The following is a 24,155-nucleotide window of genomic DNA, read 5'->3' as shown; positions in this document are numbered from 1 at the left end:
TCCTTGCTGTATTTGCAATGCCTAGAACCTCACCAGCTACTCAGTAAATTCTGGTTGAATTCGTTAATGGTGATGAAAAGGCTTTTCCTTCCAGCACAAACCCCTAACCATTCCTTCCGGAGGAGCTGATAGAAGACCTCTTAGCAGAAGTATCTTTTACCAAGAATGAGAGCAGCTAATTTTTACTGAGCGTGTCCTGTGTGCCAGACACCATTCAAAGCACTTTACCTGCATGTCCCCATTCCATCCTCAAGACAGCACTTGAAGGGGTCATAATTATCCTCATTTTACAGAGGAGGAGAGTAAATTCTTCAGTGTCCAACACCAAACCTCAAAAATCTCAAAGGCATACACTAGAGAGGTAAATGTATTTTCTCCACCTTTCCTTCCTGTAGCCTTGATTCTGGATTAGCTCCCGTGTGCTGTTCAGTGGCAGGGACTGGGGTGAGGGATGGGCACTGGGCAGGGCTGTAACAGATCCAAAGTCTGGAGTCAAGAGTGTTTAACACAGGACTTCTCTCGAACTAGAGACGGGGCAAGGCTGTTGTGCAAAGTGGTGCCTGGTCCCACAAAGCCAATCTGGCTAGAAGGGGCCACCAGACACTGAGAGAAGGAGGGATGGCTGGAGGTTTTCTGCTGGCGTCCACTTCCATGTGGTTATTAATATTGCAATTGATAAGGCCCATGTGCTCAGATATACCGCCTATGCCCCTGAAGGGTGCACGCTATTAACCCATTTGACCCTCACAATGGCCTTGTAGGTAGGTAGAGCTGCTGTTCCTGGTCCTGAGTGGCCAGTGGAGAGACGAGGAGACAGAGGCCTAGAGCATTCCACAAGAAGCATGAGTCACAGATTTTGCATTGGAAGCTGGTCTCTGACCCTGGCCAGTACCTTTTCTGTTTACGGTACTGGGCTGTCTTCACCTGGAGAAAGAGTAACAACCTGTAGCCACAATGATTCACACTCCAGCTCTGGCACTCATCATTAGTTCTGTGGCTTCTGCACAGCCTCGACCTGAGCCTTGGTTTCCTTTCATGTAGAACAGGTGTGATGAGATTCACAGGATTGCTAGAGGAATGAGATCCATTCATGCATTCATTATATGATTCTGAGCACCTATCAAGTGCCAGGCACAGTCCCTGGGGCTGGGCACACAGCAGAGGACTCTCCAGGCTTTTAAATTCTAGTGGGGATGGCAGGCAATAAACTGCCAACAGGAAGATAAACCAAACAATTCTACAGAGTGAGAAGTACTGCGATTGACACAGAACAGGACTGGGAGCCTGGAGTGGGATTCCCCAGAACTTAGAACAGTACCTGGCACATAGTAGGTGCTCAGGAAGTATTTGTTCTCTGGCTAAACGTGCTGGGTGGTCAGGGAAGACTCATAGATGCCACCCTGAGTGGACACCGGAGTGGAGAGCTTGGGGCCACAGGGCTAGGCACGGGAACCTCAAACGCAAAGGCCCTGAGACCAGACTAAACTTGGCGTTAAAGAAACTGCAAGAAAACTCAGGGAGCGCATGGATATCTCATCACTCAGTAAACTTCCAAGTGCTGTATACACATGTGGGAAGACTGTTTCTGTGCCTGGTTCTTTGATTGCACCTGAGTTACTTTTGACGACCGAGCGCCTGGCAAGCAGCTTCCGCAGAGCCGAACCCCGCGGCCCTGTGGCTTCCCCGAAGGCGAACAGACCCACAAACCGAGTTTCGCGCCGGGCTGGCCCGTCATTTCCTGAAGCCGGCACCCTCTGACGGGGTGGCGGCGGGGCGAGCGGCTTGGGACACGCATTTCGGAGCCCGGAGCCCGGAAGGACCAGGCGCGCACGGGGCGGGCGGCGCGGCGGCAGGACCAGTCGGGACCCGCGCGGGGGGAGGGAGGGAGGAAGGGAAGGAGGGGCGGGGCCGGGGCAGCCGGGCCGCCTTCGCCGTCGCCTTCGCCGCCACCTCCAGGTAAGAGGCCCGCTCCCCGCCGCCACCACGCCGGATCCGCGCGGGGAGCCCCTGTCCCGGCTGGCTCGGCCCGTGGACTCTTTGCCCCCGCCCCGCCCTGCCCTCCGCGCCGACCTCCCCGGAGTCAAGGCCTCCGGGTGGTTGCTTGTTTTCCTTCCGAGCCGGAAGTGCACGTAGGAACCACACGCCTGGGCAGCAGATGGGGAAACTGAGGCCGGGCACAGCACTCAGGCGTCCCCTGCCTCCCTTGATAAATGAGGACGCTGGTCCGGGCCAGGGAGGGGAAGGGACTTGCCCAAGGTCACCCGGGGTCACTGGGCTTCCACTTGGCTCACGCGGCCCCTCCAGCGCCCCTCACCCCCCTCTCCTTGCCCCTCCAGACCTCTGAGCACACAGGACACACCTAAACTGAGAATTCCCCGGGGGGCGGGGGAGGGGGAGGTTGGGAATAACCTCTGCAGAAAAGCCCCGGCCCCAGTGTCACAGGGAGCCCAGGTCGCCTCATCCTGACCCCTACTGTTAGAGGAGGGTGAATTACTGCTACTAACTTTGGAGCGGATTTTACACCTGGGTGAGCTGAGGCTCAGAGAGTTGAGGGAATGTCCCCAAGACCGCGCCGCTGGGAAGGAGGCCACGATACGAACCTGGGTTCCCCGACTCCACAGCCTAACCCAGTGCCTGGCACAGAGGAGGCCAGCACAGTGCCCCGTCTCTGCCCTGCTCCACCTGACACAGGGAGTCGGGACCACAGCTGGGCTAGACTGGGGGCCTTGGTCTAGACACTACTGCCTAACATGGAGTAGGAGTCAGCAGTTAGTTCTCTTTTCCCCTAACTCGGTGTTCATTTCAGGGCAGAAACATGAAGCCTTCTAAGCTTCGGGGGCATCCAGCAAATATTTATTGAACACCTGCTGTGTGCCAGTGTGTGCACTGTTTGTTTGTTTTTTAACATCTTTATTGGAGTATAATTGTTTTACAATGGTGTGTTAGTTTCTGCTTTATAACAAAGTGAATCAGTTATACATATACATATGTTCCCATATCTCTTCCCTCTTGCGTCTCCCTCCCTCCCACCCTCCCTGTCCCACCCCTCTAGGTGGTCACACACTGAGGAAACAGCAGTCAACAAGACAAGTGGTGCCCTTGGGTGGGGGGGTGGGGGGGTACATTCCAGAGGGTGGAATAAAACATGGCCCTTCAGCCTGAGGGGCAGGCGGGGAAGGGCTGAACCGAGAGGAGGGACCCTTGGAATCTTCTCTACCATGAAGTCTGAGAAGAGGGCGGAGAGAGATCAAACCTCACAGCCTCAAGCCCTCTGAGCGTCCAGCCCCCCTGGGCCTGGTTTGAGATGCTCTGTCAGCCTGAGCTACCCCAACCCACCGCCCAGGGATTTGGGGGAGAGGGCCTAGGTGGGTAGAGAGTGGGCCAAAGGGAGCCCTAAACTGACCTCAGAGCCTGGAAACCTAGCTGTGTGATCTTGGATATGTCATTCTACCTCTCTGGGCCTGTTTTCTTATCATAGAATGGGGGTCATAATACTTCATAGCATTGATCATGCTATGCCAAAATGCTTCAGAAATGGTAAAGCAGGGTCCAGAGTGTGGCCCATATCAGAGGCCTTGCCAAATCAGGCATAAGCAAGGGGGTAGTATTTATTTAGAGCATATTTATTTAGAGACCCTAGTGACCCTGTTGATAACCTGTGAGTGCTCTCAGTAAAGAAATACATGAGGCAGAGGGAGGGTGGCTGAGTTCAAGGGGAGGAGCTTGAGGCTCCCTGCTCGGCTCTCTCCGGAAATAGAATGCTTACGTCACTGTCAGCATTTCAACTTTTTATTTTTTTATTTTTTTAACATCTTTATTGGAGTATAATTGCTTTACAATGGTGTGTTAGTTTCTGCTTTATAACAAAGTGAATCAATTATACATATACATATGTTTCCATATCTCTTCCCTCTTGCATCTCCCTCCCTCCCACCCTCCCTATCCCACCCCTCTAGGTGGTCACAAAGCACTGAGCTGATCTCCCGGTGCTATGCGGCTACTTCCCACTAGCTATCTATTTTACATTTGGTAGTGTATATATGTCCATGCCACTCTCTCACTTTGTCACAGCTTACCCTTCCCCCTCCCCACATCCTCAAGTCCATTCTCTAGTAGGTCTACGTCTCCATTCCCGTCTTACCCCAAGGTTCTTCATGACCTTTTTTTTTTTCTTAGATTCCATATATATGTGTTAGCATACGCTATTTGTTTTTCTCTTTCTGACTTACTTCACTCTGTATGACAGACTCTAGGTCCATCCACCTCACTACAAATAACTCAATTTCGTCTCTTTTTATGGCTGAGTAATATTCCATTGTATATATGCGCCACATCTTCTTTATCCATTCATCCGATGATGGACACTTATGTTGCTTCCATCTCCTGGCTATTGTAAATAAAGCTGCAATGAACATTTTGGTACATGACTCTTTTTGAATTATGGTTTTCTCAGGGTGTATGCCCAGTAGTGGGATTGCTGGGTCGTATGGTAGTTCTATTTGTAGAACTTCATACTGTTCTCCATAGTGGCTGTATCAATTTACATTCCCACCAGCAGTGCAAGAGTGTTCCTTTTCTCCACACCCTCTCCAGCATTTATCGTTTCTAGATTTTTTTTTTTTTTTTTTTTTTTTTTTGTGGTACGTGGGCCTCTCACTGTGTGGCCTCTCCCGTTGCGGAGCACAGGCTCCGGACGCGCAGACTCAGTGGCCATGGCTCATGGGCCCAGCTGCCCTGCGGCATGTGAGATCCTCCCGGACCAGGGCACGAACCCGCGTCCCCTGCATCAGTAGGCGGACTCTCAACCACTGCGCCACCAGGGAAGCCCTGTTTCTAGATTTTTTGATGATGGCCATTCTGACCGGTGTGAGATGATATCTCATTGTAGTTTTGATTTGCATTTCTCTAATGATTAATGATGTTGAGCATTCTTTCATGTGTTTGTTGACAATCTGTATATCTTCTTTGGAGAAATGTCTATTTAGGTCTTCTGCCCAGTTTGATAGTGTCTGGCCTTAAATTTAGGTCTTTAATCCATTTTGAGCTTATTTTTGTGTATGGTGTTAGGGAGTGTTCTAATCTCATACTTTTACATGTACCTGTCCAGTTTTCCCAGCACCACTTATTGAAGAGGCTGTCTTTTCTCCACTGTATATTCTTGCCTTTATTCTCCTTTATCAAAGATAAGGTGACCATATGTGCGTGGGTTTATCTCTGGGCTTTCTATCCTGTTCCCTTGATCTATCTTTCTGTTTTTGTGCCAGTACCATACTGTCTTGATTACTGTAGCTTTGTAGTATAGTCTGAAGTCAGGGAGCCTGATTCCTCCAGCTCCATTTTTCATTCTCAAGATTGCTTTGGCTATTTGGGGTCTTTTGTGTTTCCATACAAATTGTGAATTTTTTTGTTCGAGAAGAGCTAACACCTATCCTTCTCAAACTCTTCCAAAATATAGCAGAGGGAGGAACACTCCCAAACTCATTCTACGAGGCCACCATCACCCTGATACCAGAACCAGACAAAGATGTCACAAAGAAAGAAAACTACAGGCCAATATCACTGACAAACATAGATGCAAAAATCCTCAACAAAATACTAGCAAACAGAATCCAACAGCACATTAAAAGGATCATACACCATGATCAAGTGGGGTTTATTCCAGGAATGCAAGGATTCTTCAATATATGCAAATCAATCAACGTGATACACCATATTAACAAATTGAAGGAGAAAAACCATATGATCATCTCAATAGATGCAGAGAAAGCTTTCGACAAAATTCAACACTGATTTATCATAAAAACCCTGCAGAAAGTAGACATAGAGGGAACTTTCCTCAACATAATAAAGGCCATATATGACAAACCCACAGCCAGCATCGTCCTCAATGGTGAATAACTGAAACCATTTCCACTAAGATCAGGAAGAAGACAAGGTTGCCCACTCTCACCACTCTTATTCAACCTAGTTTTGGAAGTTTTAGCCACAGCAATCAGAGAAGAAAAAGAAATAAAAAGAATCCAAATCGGAAAAGAAGAAGTAAAGCTGTCACTGTTTGCAGATGACATGATACTATACATAGAGAATCCTAAAGATGCTACCAGAAAACCACTAGGGCTAATCAGTGAGTTTGGTAGAGTAGCAGGATACAAAATTAATGCACAGAAATCTCTGGCATTCCTGTACACTAATGATGAAAAATCTGAAAGTGAAATTAAGAAAACACTCCCATTTACCATTTCAACAAAAAGAATAAAATATCTAGGAATAAACCTCCCTAAGGAGACAAAAGACCTGTATGCAGAAAATTATAAGACACTGATGAAAGAAATTAAAGATGATACAAATAGATGGAGAGATATACCATGTTCTTGGATTGGAAGAATCAACATTGTGAAAATGACTCTACTACCCAAAGCAATCTACAGATTCAATGCAATCCCTATCAAACTACCACTGGCATTTTTCACAGAACTAGAACATTTCAACTTTTAGAACCCTTGCCATCACATGTACTGCGTCAGACAAATGTGGCTAACTTTGCAGCTTCCTGAGTCATCTTGAACAAGCTAAGTGACCTGTGCCTCAGTTTCCTCATCTGTAAAATACCTGTCCCCAAGGTTGTCATGGGGATGAAAGAGGCCAAAGCCCTGTGTAGAGCTGCCACTCTGGGAGCCTTTTCAGTTTTTAAGCCCAAGGCCTAGGAGTGGTTGGATGGGCACAGTTGACTGCATAGGTTGCCATAGCTCAGCATGTACCAGCATGAGCACTGTTTAGATGCTGGAGGTACAAGCGGTCAACAAGACAAGCGTTGGCCTTGTTGGGGTGATGGGGAGGTACATCGGGGTCAGAGCCTGGAGAATTTCTCATGAGCCTGAAACCATCTCTCCCTGCACTGGTACCACGAGGCTACAAGTGGCTGGATCAAGCTCCTGGGCCCACACATGTGGGACCTGAAAAATGTCATTAGGTGGTTTATCATCACTCTGTCCTTTATGATCTGAAGGTTTTGTAAACATTGCCATACATTTTAAACTGGGGCTACAGATGAAACAGGGGCCTCGCTGCCATGTGTTACAATGGGCAGAAGGGGACTGGGGAGAGGATACTATCCACTTGCCACTCAGCTGCCCTCCACTTGGCAGCCAGACCCATCTTTGGTACCACCATCTGCTCAAAATCCTTCTGTGGCTTCCCACTTTCTTAGCATAAAGAACAAAAAAACACGGCCCATAAGGCCCTGCAGTCTGGGCCCCACCTACACCTGGCCTCCTCCTCCAGCTGCATCTCTGATCACTTTATCAGCAGCCCTCTGTGCTCAGGCATGCTGCTCCCTCCAGCCTCGGGGCCTTTGCACGTGCTTTTCTAGACCGTTCCTCCTCCTTCATCTCCCTATTCCCAGGTTAACACCTCCTCATCCATCAGATCTGAGCCCAACCTAGACTTGCATTCCAAGTTCCTCAGGCCACAGGACAGCCCCAGGTATGTGGGAGGTTTAGCTCAAGGTGGAATTATACACTGTATATTGCTGGGATTAATTTCAGCCTGTACCCTGTCACCCACCCACCCCACCCCCCTCCACACACACACCTTGCAACTGTAACCCTCATGACTTCCAGGACTGGTCTGAGTTTGCTCAGAGGTGCTCAGTAATGAAGTCTACCTTTGGGAGTAGCTCTTGAGTAAATATGGGGACCTTGCTTTGTATAAAACCATATTGTCCTTCATCAAAAAAAAAAAAAAAAAAACGCTGAAGTCACTTCTTAGTTTTGGGGGTAGGTGTTTGTTCATTCATCCTTTCACTTACTCTGCCAGGCACTGTTCTAGGAGCCATCAGAGAATGAGCCACAAAAGCCACTGCCCTCAAGGAGCTTTCTCTAGTGGGGGTGACCGACCACAAACAAACAGACCTGTAACCCGTTGTCAGGTGGTGGCAAATTTGATAGAAGTCACGCAGGGTCTGGTGGGAGTAGGCAGTGGTGGCACCTGCTGTCTTAGACCTGGATGAATAAGGAGGGAACTCGGCTGGGGAGGTGGGGAAGCACAGATGTCCTGAGTGGCATCCAGTCCCACCCTGAGCCTCCTTGTCGGGGAGACAGGCACAGGGGCAATCAGCCGTTATACCTGAGAGGAGGTGAGGCAGCCCAGAGAAAGCCTGGTGGGAGGTTGGGGGTGGCTTCAGAGGTGGCAGGCTGGACAAATCCAGGAAGCCTCATGGCAGCTCCTGAGACCCTTTACTAAAGTGGAGAAGAACTTGGGTTTGAAGTCACACATGCCTGTGGAGGGTATGTCCTACCTGGTCCTGCCATTTGCCAGCTGTGTGGCCCTCACCTCTGTGAGCCTCAGTTTTCTCATCTGTAAGATGGGGACAGTATTAGTCTCTTCCTTGTAAGGTTGTTGTGAGGCTGAAATGGGATCAGGATGCTTTTGAAGAAGGGCACCATTTGGACATGAGGACCCACATCGAGAAAAAAGCAGCATGAGGTGAGGCCCTAGATGAGAAACCTGGCATGGGCTGGAAGCAGCAGATGGTTCAGTTTGGGGCAAGGCTGGCTGGAAGAAGGGAAGGGAAGTGGAAGAAAACAAAGTTGAAAAGTAGGGTTGTTACTGAACCAAGCTCAGCTCCGCTTACCCACACGTAGTAAAGCCAATCTACTGACACCGGGTTGTGGTGAAGGAAAGCTCAGCATTTATTGTAAGGCTCCAGACAAGGAGTCTGGGGAAGTCAATGCTCAGAAAAAACCAAATTTCCCGTTGGGTTTCAGGGAAACTTTTTTTTTTTGATATATAGTTGATTTACAATGTTGTTAGTTTCTGGTGTATAGCAAAGTGATTCAGTTATATACATCTATATTCTTTTTCATATTTTTTTCCATTATGGTTTATTATAGGATATTGAATATAGTTCCCTGTTATAGTAGTACCTTGTTGTTTATCTATTTTATATATAGTAGTTTGTATCTGCTAATCCCAAACACCTAATTTATCCCTCTCCCATGCCCATTCCCCTTTGGTAACCTTAAGTTTGCTTTCTATGTCTGTGAGTCTGTTTCTGTGTCGTAAATAAGTTCATTTTAATCATATTTTAGATTCCATGTATAAGTGATACCATGTGGTATTTGGCTTTCTCTGTCTGATTTATTTCACTTAGTATGATAATCTCTAGACTATCCATGTTGCTGCAAATGTCATTATTTCATTTTTTATGGCTGAGTAGTATTCCAATGTGTAGATATATCACATCTTCTTTACCCATTCATCTGTCGATGGACATTTAGGTTGCTTCTATGTCTTGGCTATTGTAAATAATGCTGCTATGAACATTGGAGTGCATGTGTCCTTTTTAATTATAGTTTTCTCCAGATATATGCCCATGAATGAGTTTGCTGGATCATATGGCTACTCTGTTTTTAGGTGTTTTGTTTTTTTTTTTTGGCCACACCATGCAGCATGTGGGATCTTAGTTCCCTGACCAGGGATCAAAGCCACACCCCCTACAGTGGGAGTGTGTAGTCTTAACCACTGGACCACCAGAGAGTCCTATTTTTAGTTTTTTAAGGAACCTCCATACTGTTTTCCATAGTGGCTGCATCAATTTACATAGAACGATTTTTGAAGGCAAGATGAGGAAGGGGAGTCACAGGGTGTGTTATCAGCTCGTGCACAATTCTCTGATTGGTTGATGGTGAGGTAACAGGGTGTCACAGGTGTTAATGTTATCAATCCTCAGGCTCCAGTGGGTCTGGGGGGTTACATGCTGATGGTCATCAAGTAGTTAACTTCTTCCATTTGGTGGGGGTTTTAGCATATGTAAAACAACTCAGGAAACGTGCATCAGATACTGTTATCTAGGTACTTCAGAGAGGAACTAAAGATTCTGTGACTGGGGCTTCCCTGGTGGCGCAGTGGTTCAGAGTCCGCCTGCCGATGCAGGGGACACGGGTTCGTGCCCCGGTCCGGGAAGATCCCACATGCCGCGGAGCGGCTGGGCCCGTGGGCCATGGCCGCTGAGCCTGCGCATCCGGAGCCTGTGCTCTACAACGGGAGAGGCCACAGCAGTGAAAGGCCCGCGTACTGCCAAAAAAAAAAAAAAAAAAGATTCTGTGACTGCCCTATGGCTGATTTACTGTTTAAATTATTACCAGTTCTCCTGGCACAACTGCTACATTTGTCACTACACAATCCTTTCAATCATTAATTCTTTTTTTTTTTTTTTGCGGTACACGGGCCTCTCACTGTTGTGGCCTCTCCCATTGCGGAGCACAGGCTCCTGACGTGCAGGCTCAGCAGCCATGGCTCACAGGCCCAGCCGCTCCGCGGCATGTGGGATCTTCCCGGACCGGGGCACGAACCCATGTCCCCTGTATCGACAGGCGCACTCTCAACCATTGTACCACCAGGGAAGCCCTCAATCATTAATTCTTGAGCCAGGCTTTTGAGACTCAGGGGAGGCCTGGGAGACTACCGCTTTTCCATAAACAAGAGGCAGGCAGAGGACATGGGGGAAGGCGTCTGTCGCAGAAAAGCCCCACGGTGTCCTGGTCGGTTCAGGGTGTTAACCTGTGGACAGATGGAGCTACTGAGATTCTAATTCGGAGGTTTTCGGATTGTGTTTGAAATCTTTTGGGCCACCTCAATGTATAAACTAGACCAAAGAGGAGCAGTGTAGCATCGTAGTTAAGATGGCTGCCCTTGGGCTAAGACCCAGGTACAAGTTTAAATCCCACATCACTTATCCAGTGACCTTGACATTCATTTCTCAAGGCCTCTTTCTCCATCTGTAAAACAGAGATAATAGCACCTACCTAGCAGGATTATTGGGAGGAAATGAGATGATGCATGGAAAGGGGTGGCATTTACTAACATTGACCAAGTATTGACTGGTACGATTTTTTTAATTAAAACTTTTTTTAATGGTGATGAAATAGACATAACATAAAATTTGCCATCTTAACCATTTTGAAGCATGCAGTTCGGAAGTGTTAGGTATAATCACATTGTTTTGCAGTCGATCTCCAGACCATTTCAACCTGCAAATCTGAAACTCTGTACCCACTAAACAACAACTCCCCATTCCCCCTCCCCCAGCCCCTGGCAGCCCCCACTTTACTTTCTGTCTCTATGATGTTGCTTACTGAGTACCTCAGATAAGTGGAGTCGTACAGTGTTTGTCTTTCCGGGACTGGTTGATTTCACTTAGCATCATGTCCTCCAGGTTCAGCCATGTTGCATGTGTTAGAATTTTCTTCCTTCTTTAAGGCTGAATAACGTTCCATTGTATATATATCACATTTTGTTTATCCAGCCATCCATGGATGGACACTTGGGTTGCCTCCACCTTTTAGCTATTATGAATAATGCCACTATGAATATGGGTATACAAATATCTTTTTGAGACCCTGCTTTCAGTGCTTTTGGGTGTTTAGCCAGAAGTGGCATTGCTGGGGCATTCACTGTTGAAATTTGGAGGTGGGCATGGATGGCTCCCCACTGTGTCTCCTCTTGTCCATCAGAGTAAGAGAGGTCCCCGGGGCCCTGTGGAGCAGTTTGAAAACCAGTAGGTCCAATGAACCATTAGAGGTTTTGCCATTTCTCCCCCTTCCTTCCCAGGAAGACTTCCCTCTTGAATTGTTTTTAATTATCCCTAGTGGAAACCACCCTTCATTCAGCAAATGTTTATGAGTGCCTGCTATGCTTCCACGTGGGCAGAGGGAGAGAGAAACAATAAGCAATACACCTAAACAAGGAAAGGATATAGTGTGTCAGACAGTGATGCGTGCTCTGGACCAAGCAGAGCAGCCAGTTAAAAGCGATTGGGATGAGAGGCTGGGGGCAGCGTGGCTTCCCTGAGCTGTGAGATTTGAGCAAAGACTGGAAGGAGATAAGGGAGTTGGCCATGTGGTTATCGGGGGAAGAGCACTTCCGGCAGAGGGAACAGCCAGTGCAAAGACCTTGAGGTGGGAGCATGCACAGTGGGGCCCAGGAGCAGCATGGAGGATGGTGTGTCTGGAGCAGAATGAGTGGAGGGGAGGAGACAGGTGCGCTACCTATGGCCCGGGTGCCTTGATGGTGACTGTGGGTGAGAAAGGAGTCACTGAAGGTTTGGAGCAGGGAAGGCACATGATCTGATTCTAGTTTGAGGTGGAACTTTCTGAATGCTGTGGGGTGGATAGTGAGGGGTGAGGGCAGAAAGAGGCGGGAGACTGGTGAGGAGGCTCCTGCCAGAGAGATGATGGCAGCTTGTACGAGGATGGGAGTCAGGGAGGAAGGGTGCGATGATAAATGTGGACAAAACATCCTGCAGCCTGGGCGTCCACCCCGATAGCACGCTGTTACCCTCCCTGCGCCAGCACCCCGCCCTTCCTCCAGGCTGCCGAAGTGAGGTTGGGATGGGAACTTGCCCTCCATGCCAACGTCCCTTTTTTTTATTCTGGTCTGTAGTGGGATTGTCCAAAACCACCCTCTGGGGTCTTCTATGTTGGAACTTTTGCCATGGAGACCTCCTGAGATGCTGCAGTTACCACCGACCTCCAGTTTAACTTCCAGATAGAGGTATAGAACGCATGGGTTTGTCTCCTAAAATGCTGAGAGTGGGGAGTAAATTGGGCCTGCGTCGAATCTCCACTTCTAGGACCATGTCAAGACTGTCTTGCTGCGTGTGTGTGTGTGTGTGTGTTTTAACTCTGGACTACAATCTTCAGAGTTTCTGGCTTAAGAACAGTGCTGTAGCTGTATTTGTTATAAAGGATTTCTTCAGCCAGATGCTTTTCCTTCTCCTTGGCTCAAGAATAATTAGTCCTCAGCCTTCCTGTGACACTGTAGCTCTCTCTCTGGTAATGATTATCTTACTGTACTGCAGATTCATTAAAAAATGCAGCTGTGGCCAGTTAACTCAGAAAAAGAGGAAGAGAGAGAGAAAAAGAACATCACCCCTGACCCCCACTGGGCTCCCCTCCCCTCTCCAACACTCACACACACACACACACACACACACACACACATCAAATTTGACCTTGGCCTTTAGTGACTGCCCCAAGTTAAAAAAAAAAAAAAAAAAAAAAGCCACAGCTGACTCACGTGTAAGAAAAACAAAAGAAGTTCATTCTTTTTTTTTTTTTTGCTGTACGCGGGCCTCTCACTGTTGTGGCCTCTCCCGTTGCAGAGCACAGGCTCCAGACGTGCAGGCTCAGCGGCCACGGCTCACGGGCCCAGCCGCTCTGCAGCATGTGGGATCTTCCCGGACCGGGGCACGAACCCATGTCCCCTGCATCAGGAGGCGGACCCCCAACCACTGCGCCACCAGAGAAGCCCAAGAAGTTCATTCTTGCATGAGATCTTCTAAAGACCCAGGTCCCGGAGTTTTAAGGATGATTTAAAGGATTTTCAAGGATGATACTGACCACATTTGATTTTCTCCTTGGTGCTGACTTTGGAATTTTTTCTTCTTCCAAGAAGAAATCCCACTGCATCGTTTATGGTGTCCATCAACAAATGTGGGTTGAGCATCTCCTGTGGGTGCCTGCAAAACCCAGGTCAGATGTTTGGGAATGACCGTCTACCTCCACTACTGACAGAAATAACCCAGTCCGTGTTTTCTTTGGTGACAGATAACGTGACTGGTGAGAGAAAAATCATGATTGTGGTGCATCAAAACGTGGTCCCACTCCAGACTAACCGCTTCCATCCCACTTCTGGGCCTTGCAGCCTAGCCATCGACCAGTGTCCTCCCTGGGGTCCTCACCATGTACATGTTGTTTCCCTGAGAGTTGGGGCTCTCCTGGGTCAGGTGTGGACCTTTCTCAGGGTTCCTTGGTGTCTTCACAGCACCTCGGCAGAGACAAAACCCCCAGGAGACCCCAGGGAGTTGGGACTTACTCCATCCATTAGGGATGTCCTGAGCCCAGGGTGCTGCTGGACTGGCCCTGTGCACATGAGGTGGCCCCAGGCACACAGACACTGCTAGCCCTGACCAGCGGGGTCTTTTTCTCACCACAGGAACCCAGCTCACTCTCTCAGAATCAGTCCAGCTTCTCAGACATATTTGAGAATATCAGTCCAGCTTCAGACTGGATCCTGATCCCTAACCAGAGCAAGGGGTGGAGGCCCCTGAGGACCAGCATACACAGTTTAGGTGGCACCCCACACACGGCTGCCACCACACTCCCTCAGCTGGAAGAGTTTGGGGCCCACCCCTTCCGCCTGGACAGTCCATGGCGTTGGAACCCTGGACTCCTCCATCCCACCGTCACGGATGGCTGAGAATTGTCCTTGTCCATCTTGTTGATGACAAGACCTGTTGGTCAGAGGAATGGAACTTAACTGTGACCTCAGCCCCACTGGCTTGGCTGGGCCACATGGGTCCAGGGCTTTCTGAGACTAAGCACTCCCCTCCTAGGGATCAAGAACACAACTGTTTTTAATTCTTCTAAAAAAATGTTTTTATTATAAAGGCTCTAATAAGCTCACGACAGAAAATGTTAAAAATTCAGAAAAATAGAAAGAATAAAAATCGATTACTTCTAGGCCCACAGCCCCACCACCAAGAGACAAGGATCATTAACATTTTGATGTACTGCCTTGTGATCTTTTTGCTCTGTGAAACATTTTTTTAAAACATAACTGGAGGGCTTCCCTGGTGGCGCAGTGGTTAAGAATCCGCCTGCCAGTGCAGGGGACACGGGTTGGAGCCCTGGTCCGGGAAGACCCCACACGCCGCGGAGCAACTAGGCCCGTGTGCCACAACTACTGAGCCCGCGCGCCACAATACTGAAGCCCATGGGCCTAGAGCCCGTGCTCTGCAACAAGAGAAGCCACCGCAAAGAGAAGCCCACGCACCACAACAAAGAGTAGCCCCCACTTGCCGCAACTAGAGAAAGCCCGCGCGCAGCAATGAAGACCCAACACAGCCAAAAATAAAAAATAAAATAAAACATAACTGGAATCGTACTGTATATCCAGTGGTGTACTGTTAACCACCTCCCTGGAAAATAGAATCCCTTCGTTTGTAGCACTTTCCATTTCTGTGGTGGAAATACTCCCTCTGTGGCCCATTTCAGGCTCCCAGCATCACTGAACACAGAGCTGGGAAGAGATGCCAGTATGAACCGGCATCAGTACACCGTATTATAATTTAAAATCATATCTATTTGTTCCGATCTTGTAATCAATACACAGTCATTATTGAAAATTCATAAAACTTGAACATATAAAGAAAAAATTAAAAATCATCCAGAATTGGACAACCACCGCTCCACCCCCTCGGCTTAGAGACAGTCACTGTCACCATCCCAGTGTAAGTCTAGCAGTCCCCTCTGTACAGATGGAGATATAAACAAAATAACTGTCTTCAGAGTTGAAAAGCAATACATATCTGTGACAGAATATTGGGGAAATCCAGAAAAGTCTCTGGTATCTCACCTTTCAGAGATCACCATAGAGGCTATTCTTCTCGACATTTTTCTTCTCTGTGTCTTTTTAATATGGGTGGACTTGTGGCTTGAATCTCCTGGTTTGTAGGCATAGTATATACATTCTCGTGCGTCATAAGAAGGTAACATCCAGGGGAAGGGTGTTATCACTGCTAATTGATTAAAAACCCTACGGAAGCTTGAGAGGCAGAAAATGTTCTGGTTCCTTGAACATGGCAAATGGCCCATTAGGATAAAGCTCAGGTTATTTTGAAGTTTGAGGTAGTCCCTGAGCATCTCTCTGGCTCTTCAGAAGCATCTTCTCTCTTTTCCTGCTGGGCTCTGGGACATCCCTGGGTAATTCCAGATGCTTGGCCCTTGTTGCATTCTCCCTTCCTCATCTGATGCTTGACGGGAGGGTAAGAATAGGAGTGGCTTTCTGGAGGGAATAACCAGGAAAATCTAGCTCTTTCTTAAGCCTGAACGCTAGTTCATTCGTTCGTGTCACAGGCAATTTCTGAGCACTCACCCTGTGGCAGGTAAGAGGTTGGGCACCAGAATACTGATATGAAGTAGATCCGGTGCCTACCCTCTACTGCCAGGCTAACCAAGGAGCCAGTGCAGCGCCCATGGCTCAGGGTACAAGGACTTAGAACCGACAATCCACGCACAGCGCCAGGGCTGTGCCCAGTGAATGGTAGCTGCCTGCAAACCTGCGGGGGCAAAGGCCCAAAAGAGTGGTAGTGGTGGTAGTGGGGTTAGCCCTGAGCCCCGGGCTCACCGATCCCTCTTTCCCACAGGCCTACTCCAGATCCCACACCCTGTGGACCCATGGGCTTGTTTTTCTGGTTTGCTCCTCCAGGGAAATTTGCATATTTCTCCAAAGAACCTTCAAGAAGCTGGACAGCCTGTTTTCAGACTTAGAGGGGAAGCCCAGGGTTGTTTCTTGAAATCTGGGTAAGTATTATTTAAGGTTTCTTTCTCTTCAGAACCCTTGTCATTATTTAAAATGATCTTAATTTAAATGTCGTGAGTTTACATGTTGTCTGTCTCCCCGACTAGAACGTATCCCTATGGTGGAAGGTGGTTGTCTGTCTGTCTTAGTCACCGCTGTGTCCCCAGCATGTAAGACAGCACCTGGTACATATTTATTGTACGTATCTGGTACATATTTGTTTCTTTATTTATGTATTGTTTTTTGTGGGGTTTTTTAGCTGTGCTGTGGCATGTGGGATCTTAGTTCCCTGACCAGGGATCGAACCTGTGCCCTGGAAGTAGTGGAAGCATGGAGTCCTAACCACTGGAACGCCAGGGAATTCCCTGGTAGATGTTTATTAAATTAACTGATTGATTTGGAGTGGAGGCGAATATCTATTTTGGATTTACTTAGAACTTAAGGTTTTCATATTCTCTAGTGACATCCCACCTTTCCTTTTTAAATAATTATAGATTCACAGGCAGTTGCAGAAGTCATACCAAGGGGTCCCGTGTACCCCCACTTAGCTCCCCGCATGGCCGTTGCCTTTGAGGTTAAGTCGGACTCCTTAGCTGGGAGGACTTGGTCCTGCAGGGTGTAGCCCCTGGCAGCTTCCCCTCCAACCTCATTTCTTCCCTCCCAACCTCTATACCCACCCATTGTCCAAGCCCTGGCTACACTGAGCATCCTTTTGGTTCTTCAAAAACATCCTCTCTCTTCTCCCTCTGAGACTTGACAGATGCTATCCCCTCTGCTGAGAACATTCTCTTCCCACTGACCCCACCCCTGTCTGATGTCACCTTCTCTGGGAAGCCAGTTCTGGGTTCCCCTCTTTGTATCCCTCTATCTGTGTTTCCTCCATCACAGCATTTATCCCACTGGGTTATCATCGTCTGTTTACTTGTCCATCTAGCTCTACCACTGTCCTGTTTCTTCTACGGGAATACCCTGTCCCATCCATCTGCAGGGCTGTCCGCCTTACTTCCTGCAGGCCTCTGCTGGAATGGCACCTTTCATCCGTTACTGTTGTCACCCCCCCGCCATCCTGATCACTGCATATCCCCCTCTCCCTAACTGTTCACTGCCCAACTGAATGTTTACATATTTATTTATTTACTTACTTATTTAGTGACTGTTACATCCAGATCCTCTGAGTGCGAGTCTGAGTTCCACTTAATAGCTATGTGATCGTGGGCAAGTACTTAAATGATTACGATCATGATGTATTAGTGTATTATTGCCTGTCTCCCACCAGAAGGTAAGCCCCTTGAGAGCAGGGAATTTGTCAATTTTGCCCCCTGATTTGCCTCAAGGCCCTCTTCATTCATCCAGCAAGTAGTTATTGAATGCCTGCAATACTCCAGGGCCTGTTCAGAAAGCTAGGGTTACAGCAGTGAAAAAACAACCAGGAGCTGCCTCGAGAAGTTTATGTTCTACTTGTTTACACAAGTAAACAATATAATTTTAAAATATATTATTTAAGGGCTTCCCTGGTGGTGTGGTGGTTGAGAGTCCGCCTGCCGATGCAGGAGACACAGGTTCACGCCCCGGTCCGGGAAGATCCCACATACCGCGGAGCGGCTGGGCCCGTGAGCCATGGCCACTGAGCCTGCATGTCCGGAGCCTGTGCTCCGCAACAGGAGAGGCCACAACAGTGAGAGGCCCGTGTACTGCAAAAAAATTTAAAAAATTAAAAAAAAAAAAAAAAATATATATATATATATATATATATATATAATTTAAGACAGGAGTAAGTCTTATAGAAATAGAACAGGGTGCTAGGATAGAGAGGCAGAGTAGCGTGGCCTGGGGAATCAGGGAAGGCCTCTCAGAGGAGGTGACATTCAGGCTAAGGCCAGAATGATGTGAAGGTCAAATGTAAAGTGTCCCAGGCTGGGGGGAATGGCAGGTGCATAGGCCCAGAGGGAGGACCAGCTTGCGTATTTGAGGAGCAGAAAGACAGCCAGCGTGGCTATAGTGTCGTGAACAAGGCGGGTGTTGGGGGCATGAGCTGGAGTTTAGAGGCGGGCAGGGGCCAGATCAGGACTCTGTAGACTATCATGAAAGGATGGGTATTCATCCTGGGGTGCTGGGAGGCCTTCAGAGGCCTGTAAGCAGGTGAGTGACATGATTGGTATATAGGACAGCAAGGCCACTCAGGCTACTGTGTAGAGAGTGGATTGTAGGGCATCAGGAGAGTATTTTGTTGAATGAATGAATGAATGAATGAATTTGGCCTGAGCTGAGCTCTTCATGCACTCAGCACAACCCCCTCTGCCCTGTGGTCAGAGACAGGCCAGCTCATGCTTCTCTGATTAGAAGGCTGTTTCTTCTTGAGCTGAGAACTAACATGGGGCTCCCCAAACACCAGCCCAATAAAATACCATCTTGGGTTCTTCTGGGTAATAGGGACAATGACCCCAGCTGCCAAGTGGCACATGGAGTTGTTTAAAGGTAGTAGAAATTGCTAAGCCTGCTGACATCAAGGCCAGGCACTGCCCCCGGTGATGTCCTTAGTTCTTGGCTTGTTGCTGTCCTCTTTGTCCACCGACATGGTCTGCGCTGATTATCTGAGCCAGGGAAATCTGCTACAAACAGATCTCAAACTTGGGTTCCTGGAGCAACCACTGAAGGCCAGTCTTGCTGGGTGACATTGGGCATGGTCTTAACCTCTCTGGGCCTCAATTTCTCCATCTGAAACAAGGGAAGGAGAGTCCCTGTGTGGATGTAGAGGAGAGAACATGGGGTTTAGAACCAAAGTCTGCTTTGACTTTCATCACATACTTACTGTGTAACTGTGGGGAAATCGCTTGGCCTCTCGGAAGCTTACAGTTAAAGGAGAGAATCATAACGCCTCACGTCCTACTTAACCTTACGTGGTAGTTGTGAGAATTAAATGGATTTAAAGTGCTCTGTGAACTGTTATGTGCTGTCCAGATGTTGGTTTGTGGCTTTTAACTATCTCAGAGTTATTTTGAAAACCTGATGCAATATTAATTGGGGACAGATTTTTAAATAATCCCTCCATGGAGGTGATACTTTGAGAACAAAAGATTTTATTGCTCAGCTGGATGAGAACAAATCTGTGGGCCAAAGTCAGTGTGGAGTATGGGTATTAGACTAGAAATCTCTTGGCGATAAGACGAGTGTTCGAAACAGAGATGGTGGCCAAGAGCTCTGGCTTTGGGCTCTGGTCTGCCATTTACTGGCATGTGACCCAGGCCCAGTTCTTCTCTGAGCCTGCTCCCCCCCCGATTTGAAAACTGGATGCTATGGTATCAATAGTACCTGGCTCGTAGAGTTGGCTGGGACCGTGGATGTTAAAAACTGTAGCCCCAGGGCCTGGCATCCAGCAGTGGCTCAATAATGTTGCCTCTTACTATTATTTATACACGTTTGCTGTGTGCCAGGCACTGTGCTGAGCATCTTATTTATTTGTTTGTTGATTCTTTTTATGCATTTATTTCTTCATGGCCATGTCATTTATTGCTTACACAGCTCTTCCAGACACGTACTGTTATAGTCCATTTTTAGGCAAAGGAATCCCAGTGCAGAGAGTTTGAGTTGCCCAAGGTCCCACATCTATGAGTTGGAGGCACTTAGATTCACACCCTGTCTGTCTGGTCCTGAGCCTGCATTCGTATCCACAGTGCCCTATGGTCACGGCTGGTACCCTTCCCAGGACCCGCTCCCAGGGCCCTTGGATGCCTGACTTGGCTTGGTTTGTCCCTTCCCCAATCCTCCCCACCCATCCCTTCCCTTATTCCCCTTCTGCCCCTGGGAAGGAAAGAGAATAAAGGGAGGGACAGAGGAAGGGGAAGGAGACCTTGCTCCCTCCCTTCCTTCCTTTCACTGAAGTACAACATACATAGAGTACACAAATCGTAAGTGTACAGCTCAGTGAATTTTTAAAATATATTTATGCCCATGTAATCACCACCTGGGTCAAGATATAGAACATTTCCATCACCCAGAAGCCTTGCTGTCCCCCTTCTAAGCCAATATTCCCTCCCACTGGCAACCTCTCTTCTGACACTTCTCACTATAGATTGGTTTGACCTATTCTTCAAGTTCATATAAACGTAATCCTACAGTATATATTCTCTGGTGAATGACCATCTGCTTACCACTGAGATTCACTCATGTTGTGGTGAGCCAAACTTCATTCTCTTCATTGCTGTGTAATATTCCATGGTATAAATCTGCATAGATTGTCCATTCTGCTGTGGGTGAACGTGTGGGTTGTTTCATTTGGGACTATTATGAGTGAAGCTCCTATGAGCATTCATGTCTTTTGGGAGACATAAACCTTCATTTCTCAGGAGTGGAGTTGCTGGGGTGCAGGGAAGACACATGTTTAAATTTAGTGGATAAAGTCAAACCATTTTTCACATGGTTGTACCAGTTTACACTCCTACCAGCAGTGTATGAAAGTTCTATTTGCTCCTTATTCTCTTAGTATTGTAGGTCTTTTTAATTTTAACCTTTCTGATAGGTGAATGGTAGTATCTCATTGGAGTTTTAATTTCCATGTCTCAGATGGCTAATTTACACTCCCACCAGCAGTGTATGGAAGTTCTATTTGTCCCTTATCTTTGTCAGCACTTGGTATTGTCAGTCTTTTAATTTTAGCCATTCTGATGGGTGAGTAGCCGTGTCTCATTGGGGTTTTAATTTCTGTTTCTCTGATGCCCAGTGATGTTGAACACCTCTGCGTGTGCTTATTGGCCATTGGATATCTTTTGTGAAGTACCTATTCAAGTCTTTTGCCCATCTTAAATTTGCCTTGTTTCTTTTTCTTAGTAACTTGTAGGAGTTGTTTTTACACTATGGATACAAATCCTTTGTGATATACACATTGAAAATATCTCCCCCAGCCCCAGTGTCTTAAAGATGATGAATAGAAGTTTTTAATTTGAATGAGGGCTAATTTATCCACCTTTTCTTTTATGATGTGGTAGTTTTTGTCTCCCGTTTAAGGAAGCTTTGCCTACCTGCTGAAAGCATTTTTCACTGGGATTTCTCCCTGCAGGGCTGGAAATGGCCACAGGGGACAGGTCGAGCCGGAGGCTGCCCCAGGCGGCCGAGCCAGATGTGGAAGGGGAGCCGCATCTGCCCACAGGCTGGGAGCTGACTGAGACCAACCGTTTTGCCTATGCCGCCCTCTGTGGCGTCTCCCTGTCCCAGCTCTTTCCAGAACCTGAGCAAAGGTGAGTGCTTTTATCTCACAGAGGGACGGTCATGCTTCTTCAGGGAGATGATTCTTGGCAGCCAAGCAGCCTGCCAGGTGTTACTGGACACTACAAAGAGGAGAAAGCCGTTGTCCTTGCCTTCAAGGAGCTCACAGCGTGGTAGGGGGCTAGGGCATCCCTCATTCAGTACCCACTTATTTATACCTTCATCAAGCATTTAAGGAGCACCTACAAGCATTTCACCAGGCACCGTTTGAAGTACATGGAAAGTGGACATGAGTAAGACAAACAAGGCTGGGGCTTCCCTGGTGGCACAGTGGTTGAGAATCTGCCTGCTAATGCACGGGACACGGGTTCGAGCCCTGCTCGTGGAAGATCCCACATGCCGTGGAGCAACTAGGCCCATGAACCACAACTACAGAGCCTGCGCGTCTGGAGCCTGTGCTCCACAACAAGAGAGGCCACGATAGTGAGAGGCCCGTGCACCACGCTGAAGAGTGGCCTCCGCTTGCCACAATTAGAGAAAGCCCTCGCACAGAAACAAAGACCCAACACAGCAAAAATAAATTAATTAATTAATAAACTCCTACCCCCAACATAAAAAAAAAAAAAGACAAGGCCGACACTATCCCTGCCCTCAAGTAGGACACACCCTAATAGGGGGATAAGATATCTACATTCAGTGAGCATCTACTATGTGCTGAGTGTAGTACAAGGCCCTGTGGAGAAAACAAGGAAAAGCAAGGCCTGGCTTCTGCCCTCCTGAGGTTTACAATCTGGTGGGGGGGGCACCCAAATGAGTGATTTTAACAGTGGACAAGTGGGCTAAGTGCCACGATGCATATCAGGTTCAGTGATACTCAGTATATGGAGTCGGAATAGTAGAGTGGCTAAGAGCTTGGACGTGGCCTTCAAACCCTTCAAGGATTTTGCGGGGAGAGAGTTTGGAGACTGGAGGAGGGAGTTGTTTGGAGAAACCAGGACAGTGACCCAGAGATGGAGGGACACAGGTGAGATGGAGGGACACACGCAGTTTTTCTCAGGGAGAATGCAGTTGACTTGGGGACAGCTTGGGTGCTGTGGATGGGGCAGAGGGAGGAGCTAAGTTTGGCCCCAAAGGTCCAGATAGGGAGGGGTCCTGGGAGGACAGAGGTATCATTCCTGAGTCAGGGAGTGATGGGCTGGGGGCAGGACATGGCAAGAAGGTTTTGCATCTGCAGTGTTTTCAAGAACCGTGGCCCCCAACCCCAGCCATGGTCCTCATGAGTAAACTTCCCCATGCCTTGGGTCTTAGCTGGGGTTTTGTTTGTTTTGCTTTTTTTCTTTGTCCCTCCCACTGGCATTTTCCTCTCCTTGGGGGTCACTTCCAGGAAGCCTTCCCAGACCCTCCTCACCCCCCCAGACAGAAAGCTGCTCCACCTGTCTGTCCAGTGACCTGTCACCACAGCCACCATGCTGCACTGTAACTCTTCCCTAGAGGGCAGGAGCTGCCTCGTTCATCTCTGAGTACCCAGTGCCTGGCACACAGCTTGGTGTAACACATACCCACGGTAAAGGTCTGTGAAAAGAAGGGATGGATAAATACTGACTTCCTTAGCACAGGAGACATTCCATGGGATTTGGACTTAGATCTGGGTTCAAGTCCTACCCCTGCCACTTTCCAGTTACAGGTGGCCTTAGGCAGTTTATTTAACTTCCCTATGCATCGGTGTCTTCATCTGTAGAATAGGGCTAGTAATACCCACCTGCTGAGTGATTACAAGAATCAAATGAGATAATATAGTTAAAGCACATAGCATAGTGTTTGGCCCACAGTAGGTGCTCAATTAATGGCGGTGCTTGCTGAGTCTGTGACTTACTTTATTTGTTCAATTTCCTCATCTGTAAAATGAAGACAATCCTGGAACTTACCCCTACCAGTCAGGGTACTTTGGGCTGCAAGTAACAGTACACTGTACTCAAAGAGATTTAAATAATAAAAGTTAGAATGACCATCATGAAAAAATCTAGAAACAATAAATGCTGGAGAGGGTGTGGAGAAAAAGGAACCCTCCTGCACTGTTGGTGGGAATGTAAATTGATACAGCCACTATGGAGAACAGCATGGAGGGTCCTTAAAAAACTAAAAATAGAACTGCCATATGACCCAGCAATCCCACTACTGGGCATATACCCTGAGAAAACCATAACTCAAAAAGATACATGTAGGGACTTTCCTGGTGGTGCAGTGGTTAAGAATCCGACTGCCAATGCAGGGGACAACGGGTTCAAGCCCTGGTCCAGGAGGATCCCACATGCTGCGGAGCAACTAAGCCCATGCACCACAACTACTGAGCCTGTGCTCTAGAGCCCGCAAGCCACAACTACTGAAACCAGCGCGCCTAGGGCCTGTGCTCCACAACAAAGACAAGCTACCGCGATGAGAAGCCCGTGCACCACGATGAAGAGTAGCCCCCACTCGCTGCAGCTAGAGAAAGCCTGTGTGCAGCAATGCAGACCCAACACAGCCAAAAATAAATAAATTTATTTTTAAAAAAAGAGGGGCTTCCCTGGTGGTGCAGTGGTTGAGAGTCCGCCTGC

At 47.9% G+C, this 24,155-nt stretch overlaps 1 protein-coding gene across 18 annotated transcripts in view; it reads left to right on the top strand.

Moving 5' to 3' along the window:
* The first annotated feature begins 1,899 nt into the window (after positions 1 to 1,899).
* The window catches only part of TMCO4 (transmembrane and coiled-coil domains 4), a 98,991-nt gene continuing 76,735 nt past the window's right edge, over positions 1,900 to 24,155 (top strand). For 15 of the 18 annotated variants that reach the window (XM_060089066.1, XM_060089076.1, XM_060089070.1 and 12 more), the window contains exons 1-4: positions 1,911 to 1,956; positions 12,442 to 12,552; positions 16,208 to 16,364; positions 21,416 to 21,593. In XM_060089066.1, coding sequence (XP_059945049.1) covers positions 21,424 to 21,593 — 170 coding nt within the window. In that variant the 5' untranslated portion in view covers positions 1,911 to 1,956; positions 12,442 to 12,552; positions 16,208 to 16,364; positions 21,416 to 21,423. Of the gene's footprint in view, positions 1,957 to 12,441; positions 12,553 to 16,207; positions 16,365 to 21,415; positions 21,594 to 24,155 lie in introns of all 18 variants that reach the window. The other 3 variants (XM_060089068.1, XM_060089069.1, XM_060089067.1) reach the window with 3 other exon arrangements.

Source organism: Mesoplodon densirostris, chromosome 2, assembly GCF_025265405.1.
Source record: "Mesoplodon densirostris isolate mMesDen1 chromosome 2, mMesDen1 primary haplotype, whole genome shotgun sequence".
Taxonomy (NCBI): domain Eukaryota; kingdom Metazoa; phylum Chordata; class Mammalia; order Artiodactyla; family Ziphiidae; genus Mesoplodon; species Mesoplodon densirostris.
Note: the sequence above shows the minus strand (reverse complement) of the source record. Positions and strands in the feature narration are given on the sequence as shown.